Below are 7,524 nucleotides of genomic sequence, written 5' to 3'. Positions count from 1 at the left end.
TATTTGTAAAAGCCGAGTATGGTTGACGTATTTATAAAAGTATAAATTACTCGCTTTTATAGAGATATGTATTTTAACATAATGATCTTGTACAAGTGTGTAAAGCCTTATGCATGATAATATTCAGATATGGAAGTCTTTATAACTTTTAAAATTGTAGCATGCGTATCATATAAGACATATGTATTTGCATAATAAATACTATTTAGCACATGTATTCTCCCCCAAGAGTAAATAAAATATTGAAAAGGGGCCGTAACTGTCACCTTATCGAGTGGTTAACGAGTAGTTCTGAAAGTCGAGATGTGTTGCCGAGAGGTCGTGATTTCCGGGATAAATCCGATTTCCTAGAAATATTCGTTATAAATCAATATTTGATGGGAGATTCGGTATTTGAACTAGTATAATGATTTATAATTTTTCTAAATGTTTATTATCTCAAAATTTATTTAAATCAAAATACAATTTTTTTTTTTTTTTATATTTTATAATTTAAGATTTAACAACAATCAAATATAAAATGTATATATATGTAAAAAAATGAATTTATGAAATTTCTATTTTAATATTTTGAACTTCTATTGAAAGGATTTTTCGAAATTTGGGTAGATTGTGAATATTTCAATTGTGTGTTTAGGACTTAGGACCTAGTTTAAAAACAGTTTTTGGGAGTAAGGGGTTGAATCTGGACAATATCATACTTGGGGGACTGCATGTGGCAAAACCGCATGCATGTTTGTGTATCTGATTCGTGAACAGGAGGCAAACGTCCTATTCTTCTTCTTCTTCTTCGTCGCAGGTTTATTATAGCCAAAAAAAATTTCTTATGTCATTCGCTAATCAGTCGAAGATGCATGTGATATTTGGAAACATTCTCTAAGGGGTGGAGGTGCTTACCAGTGGCAAAAATGGAGGCCAGAAGTGGTGACAGTGGTTGTCGCTACAACAGGAGGCTGGCGGGGGGGGGGGGGGGGGGGGGGGGGGGGGGGGCTGACGGAGGTGGTAGTTCGGTGCTGTTGCCTTCGTTCTTCTTTCTTTTACCAGTATTTCGATGCAGGAATTGTGGAGAAGCTTTTGGGGATCGAAATTAATAGCAATGACAGCTTAGGGATGAAGTTCTTCGGTGGTGGAAGTGGGTGTTTGAAGGTTGCAATGGGTGGTGGGTGATTTCCGACAGGAGGGTGAAACGGTGGTGGCAGGAGGCTACTCCGGTGGCCTTCTGATGTTTCTTTCTTGATTATTTCAATAGGGAAGACCAAAAAGGAGGAGGGAGGGGGCTGTGGTGATTGAAAACAACAGCAGGAATGGGTTGGGGAGGTGATCCATGGTGGTGATGTTGTAACTGTGAGAGAGGGAATTGAGAGAGAAGAAGAAGCTGATGAATTTGAGTGAGTTTATGAGAAGTAGTGGCCTCTATTTATAGTATAAGTCCATAGACACATACTTATCTATGGCCATACTTTCAATCCCATGTTTGTACCTTTGGTGAACCTTGCACACAAAGGAGGAGGGTGTAGGAAGGAAAGGCACGTGGATTTGATACCAGCTGGAAGAAGATCAGGTTTTTGGAGTCCTTCACTCCATGTGGGCCTCAAAAAAAAAAAACCGGGTGGCTCGGGATTCGTTCATCGAATATTTTTTCGAAATCATTTTTAGATAGAGTATAATTCAAGGATTCCAGAACCTCAAACGGATTAATTTTTGGAGTTACGGATCTCCGGGAATTTGTGTTTGAAGTTTTGCATCTTAACAGTAGGCGGTGTCCGTTTTCGCGACTTTCATAAATATTTTCGTAAAAATTATTTCGAGTGTGAAATTAAATAATATACTATATCCTGATTCCAAAAACGCTCTCGGAAATACCGTCGGCAAAGCGTAAGCGCCTCAACGGATTGTTTTGGTTTACGCGATTAAAGAAAACAGTGTTTTACTGTCCGTTTTTCTTATAACGGTTGTATCTTTTGCATACGAACTCCATTTTGGACGTTCTTTATATTTTCGGAAACAGGGGAACATGTACTATCATATTTTAGTGTTTGTTTTTCTAAAAAATGATTAATGCTAAATTTCAGTTTTTCAGACGTATTACCCAACGCTGCAGTTGAGCATTTTGATTTGGTTACCAGGTTGCACGCTTGGACATAAAAATATCATCAAATATTACATAATAATTGAAATTAACTCCTTTATATTTCGTTAGATGCAATCGAAGCTGAATGAGTTAATTACAAATAGATTTTCTGAAATTTAGTCGTTTGAAATCTATGCCCTAAATTCCAGGATGTCACATTACCTCCCCGTTAAGGGAATTTCGTCTCGAAATTATTTCATTCTTGGCTACTTTACACTAGGAGTTAGTTCTTTCACTAGTGGAGGGGGCATAGTTGAATAAGTGTGGGTACTTTTGCTTCATTTGGTCCTCGCGTTCCCAAGTAAACTCCGGCCCTCTACGAGAGTTCCATCGGACTTTTACTATAGGTATGCGGTTTTGTTTGAGTCTTTTAATCTCCCGATCCATAATCTCCACCGGTTCCTCAATGAAGTGAAGCTTTGTGTTGACATGAATTTCATCGAGTGGTACAACCAAGTTTTCATCGGCTAGGCACTTTTTGAGATTACACACGTGGAAGGTATCGTGAACCTTGTTGAGCTCTTGAGGTAGCTTGAGCTTATAAGCTACCAGACCAACCCTTGCTAGGATCTCGAAGGGTCCGATGTAACGTGGGTTTAGCTTTCCTCTTTTTCCGAATCTAATGACACCCTTCTATGGGGCAACTTTTAGTAGGACTCGGTCTCCTACTTTGAATTCCAATGGTTTGCGTCTGTTGTCAGCATAACTCTTCTGCCGACTACGTGCGGCTTTTAGCCGTTCTTTTATCTGAACAATCTTTTCTGTTGTCTCCTGAATGATTTCAGGTCCAGTGAATAATGTATCTCCCATATGTTTTCCTGCTAGTTCGGTATCTCCAACCTCTGCCCAACATAATGGTGAACGACATTTGCGCCCATACAAGGCCTCGAATGGAGCGGCCTTTATACTAGTGTGATAGCTGTTGTTGTAAGAGAACTCAACTAATGGCAAGTGAGTATCCCATGCATTACCAAAGTCTATCACACAAGCGCGGAGCATATCTTCCAGAGTTTGTATTGTCCTTTCGCTCTGGCCATCCGTTTGAGGATGATATGCTGTACTCATGTCGAGTTTTGTGCCTAGGGACCTTTGCAGTGATTGCCAAAATCTGGAAGTGAATCTACTATCTCGGTCCGAGATGATAGATATTGGCATACCGTGTAGTCTGACTATCTCCTTGAGATAAGTTCTGGTGAGTTTTTCCATCTTATCAGTTTCCTTGATGGCTAAGAAGTGAGCGGACTTGGTCAAACGGTCAACCACTACCCATATGGTATCGTAACCGCTTGATGTCTTGGGTAACTTTGTTATAAAGTCCATTGTTATTTGCTCCTACTTCCATTATGGAATTGATGGTTGTTGTAGCAGGCCAGACGGTTTCTGGTACTCTGCCTTGACCTTGGAGCAGATCAAACACTTACCGACATAGGTGGCAATTTCTGCCTTCATATTGGGCCACCAATAATGCTTCTTGAGATCGAGATACATCTTGTCTGATCCGGGATGTATCAAGTATCTTGACTTGTGAGCTTCATTTAAAACCAAATCTCTGACTTCTCCAAATCTTGGAGTCCAAATTCGGTTCATGAAGTATCACGTTCCATCTTCTCTGAGGTCGAACTGTTTGTCCATGCCTCGTAGGTTTTCTTCCAAGATGTTTTCAGGTTTAAGTGCTTCTAGCTGAGCATCACGAATTTGAATAGTGAGGTTCGAGTGGATGGTTAGGGTTAGAGCCTTTACACGAAGGGGTTTTGCTCGTTCCTTCCTGCTTAAAGCATCTGCCACAACATTTGCTTTACCGGGATGATAACGAATTTCGCATTCAAAATCATTTAGTAATTCGACCCATCTTCGTTGTCTCATATTGAGCTCTTTTTGATCAAAAATGTGTTGAAGGCTCTTGTGGTCTGTGAATACAATGCACTTTGTCCCGTATAGATAGTGTCTCCAAATCTTCAAGGCAAATACTACGGCTCCCAATTCTAAGTCATGGGTAGTGTAGTTCGTCTCGTTTGGCTTCAGTTGTCAGGATGCATATGCAATAACCTTATTCCTCTGCATCAGTACACACCCTAACCCTTGACGTGAGGCATCACAGTATACTACAAAGTCTTCTGTTCCCTCGGGAAGAGACAAACTCGGTGCACTGCATAACAATTGCTTCAATTTTCGGAAGGCGGACTCTTGACTGTCTCCCCAGTCGAACTTTTTGTCTTTCTGGGTTAGTGCGGTGAGAGGCTTGGCTATTTTGGAGAAGTTCTCGATAAATCTCCGATAATAGCCTGCAAGCCCTAAGAACTGGCGTACTTCAGTTGGTGTTGTTGGTGCTTTCCAATTCTTGACAGCTTCAATCTTTGCGGGATCGACATGAATCCCTTTACTGCTGACCACATGAAGGAGGAAATGAACTTCGTTAATCCAGAACTCACACTTAGAAACCTTTGCATAAAGTTTTTCTTTTCTTAGCAGTTCTAGAATTAAACGCAAGTGCTGGCCATGTTCTTCCTTGGTTCGTGAATATATTAATATGTCATCGATGAAGACAATCACGAATTTGTCCAAGTAGGGTTTACACACCCGATTCATAAGGTCCATGAATACGGCAGGTGCGTTGGTCAGTCCAAATGGCATCACTAGAAACTCATAGTGACCGTATCTAGTTCGGAATGCCGTCTTTGGAATATCTGCTTCTTGAACTCTAAGTTGATGATAGCCGGATAGTAGGTCGATCTTTGAGTAGTAACAGGATCCTTGTAGTTGTTCGAACAGGTCATCGATCCTCGGGAGTGGATACCAGTTTTTGATAGTGAGCTTGTTCAACTCTCGATAGTCGATGCACATCCTAAATGAACCATCCTTCTTTTTGACAAACAATACCGGGGCTCCCCATGGAGAGAAGCTTGGCCGGATAAAGCCTTTGTCGAGAAGTTCTTGAAGTTGACTGGATTATTCTTGCATTTTCGATGGAGCCAAGCGATAAGGAGACCGTGCCACTGGTGCTGCACCCGGGATAAGGTCGATTCGAAATTCAACCTGTCTGATAGGAGGTACTCCAGGTAGGTCTTCTGGAAATACATCTGGGTAGTCACACACTTGTGGTATGTCTTTGATTTCCTTACCCTTGCCTTGCGTATCCACCACGTGGGCCAAGAAAGCGTAGCATCTCTTCTGCAAATACTTCCTTGCCTTCATGCAAGTAATGACTCATAGGTTCTTCCCTGCCTTTTCTCCATAAATCACAAGGACTTCATCGTTTGGTAAGGGTAATCGTACAGCTTTTTCGTAACATAGAATCTCCGCTCGATGGGCTGATAACCAATCCATTCCGATGATTACATCGAAACTTCCAATGGTTATGGGCATTAAGTCGACAGGGAACACGTGATTATTCAGGGTGAGAAGGTAGTTGGTGAGTATTTCTAAGGTGCTTTCTATTTGACCATTGGCTACTTCTACCGTGTAAGCATTATTGAGTTTGCATGATTCATGATTAATCATTTTTCTAAATTTGTGGGAAATAAAACTCTTATAAGCACCAGTGTCAAATAATACAAAGGCATAAATATTGTCGATAGGAAACGTACCAGTAACCACAGTTGGTTCCTGGTGTGCGTCTCCCGCACCTATCACAAACGCCCTTCCTTGACCACCCTGTCTCTTCAGCTTAGGACAATCTTTCCTGAAATGTCCCGGTTGGTTGCACTCGAAGCAGGTTCGACTTTCTCTTGCGGTAGTAGTTGAGGCTGTTGGTTGGGTTCTTTTTGCAAAATTTGGCGGTATGACCGCGTAATTTGCAGTTGCTACAGATCATGCAGTCTCCAACATGATGATAATTGCACTTAGGGCAGCGAGGTAGAGTTTCAGCATAGGGCTTTACTGGAGTGGGAGTGGTTGTGATTGCAGCATACACCGTTACCGGCTCTGGGTTTCGCTTACGGTGTTTGAAGTTCCCTTTTGGCTTCCCATGGAACCTTCTCTTAGAATTCTCAGTTTGGTTCTTTTCTTTTGCGGGGGGCCATGGTGCCTCGTCGGATACATTGTTCAGTCAACTCATAAGCCAGTTGCTTGGCACTGTCAAAAGTTGAGGGTCTGGATGCAGTAACCAATCCTGGGACTGGCGATGCTAATCCCCAAATGTATCTCTCCGTCTTTTTGTCTTCTGAAGGCACCATTCCGGGACAAAGAGTTGAAAGGTCTTCGAATCGGGAGGTATAAGCAGCTACCTCTGATCCTTGCATGGTTAGGTTCCAGAGTTCTTGTTCTAATGCCTGAATCTCCTGCCGTGGACAATACACTTTAGTCATCATTAGTTTCAGCTGTTCCCATCCCATGGCATAGGCTTCTGCAATTCCCACGGTCTTGGCATGGTTGTTCCACCAAGTTAAGGCATCATCCATCAGTGTGCAGGTAGCGTACTTAACCCTGCAGTCATTCGAGCAAGAGCTGATGTGGAAGACAGCTTCAATCTTTGCTATCCATCGGGATAGGCCAACAGCTCCTTCAGTTCCATAGAAGGATCGAGGTTTACAACCCATGAATTCTTTGTATGAGCAGTGTTTGGGATTTCTTTGGGCATCTACAGGAGTACCACTTCCGTTATTTCCAGTATTCCCATTTCGAGCAGCCTCATAAGTCGCCAAGGCCGTAGCAATCCCTTGTGCAAGCATGTTTTGCATCATAGTGGGATCCATTTGGAAATTTTGGTGGTTATTTGTAGCACTTGGGGCTTCTTCAGGGTCTGGAGTTTCTTCTGTTGTTTGAGTTATCTCTGGAGCACTTCTCTTGTTAGTTCGGGGAGTCGGTGGTGGACGAACTCGCGGTTCTTTTCGTCGAGGCATTATCCTAATATGTTAGATAAGTAAGTTAAGTTGTTTTTAAACCATATAGTTATAATAGGTGTTTGTTAGTTCAGTTTGTTTTTCTTCCGAAATCATACAAATTTTAAATCAGAAAATGAAAGCTTTACCTGATATAGAGTTTTTCAAGCAACACATAATAAATACAAACACTTAACAAAACACTGAAACATTGTCATAAGAACTGCTTGTTTTAGTTACAATGTTTTAACCATATAAGGTTAGAAATAGAAAAGCTTTTCAAAAGAGCTATTACAAACCAGGAAGTGATAAACACTTGCAACACAAAAGCTATTCCTCAAAAGTCCTAACCTTATCCTACGACACAAGCTGTCCTAGGTATCTACCTCCCAAATCGAGTCATCACATAGAGGACAAAGTCCTCGAACTGGTCCAAGATGTAGCGTCGTTCCTGCGCAGAGACAACCAGCTGATTTCGCTGTGCAGCAAGCTCGCTCTCCATAATCTGAATCCGGTAGTTATGTGCTCTAACCTGAGCACTCAAGGCATTCACTGCATCGTGATCAGCACCCGAGA

At 41.7% G+C, this 7,524-nt stretch overlaps 1 protein-coding gene across 1 annotated transcript; it reads right to left on the bottom strand.

Annotated features, from left to right (window-relative positions):
• Positions 1-5,335: 5,335 nt before the first annotated feature.
• LOC145095858 (uncharacterized) lies at positions 5,336-6,969 on the bottom strand. The gene is made up of 2 exons (XM_079033675.1): positions 6,168-6,969; positions 5,336-5,931 (listed from the first exon to the last, which is right to left on the bottom strand). The coding sequence occupies exons 1-2, from the start codon at positions 6,967-6,969 to the stop codon at positions 5,336-5,338; spliced, it is 1,398 nt and encodes a 465-aa protein (XP_078889801.1).
• Between the last annotated feature and the right edge of the window lie 555 nt (positions 6,970-7,524).

The sequence above is a fragment of the Lactuca serriola genome, chromosome 3, assembly GCF_051521515.1.
Source record: "Lactuca serriola cultivar US96UC23 chromosome 3, Lser_US96UC23_V15, whole genome shotgun sequence".
NCBI classification, from domain to species: Eukaryota; Viridiplantae; Streptophyta; class Magnoliopsida; order Asterales; family Asteraceae; genus Lactuca; species Lactuca serriola.
Note: the sequence above shows the minus strand (reverse complement) of the source record. Positions and strands in the feature narration are given on the sequence as shown.

What these genes read in the sequence shown, in the direction of transcription:
- LOC145095858 (XM_079033675.1), bottom strand. Translation starts at nt 6,969, where the DNA reads ATGCCTCGACGAAAAGAACCGCGAGTTCGTCCACCACCGACTCCCCGA. An exon ending in TTATGAGTTGACTGAACAAT is followed by an intron (nt 5,932 to 6,167) that starts GTATCCGACGAG and finishes CATGATCTGTAG; the next exon opens with CAACTGCAAATTACGCGGTC.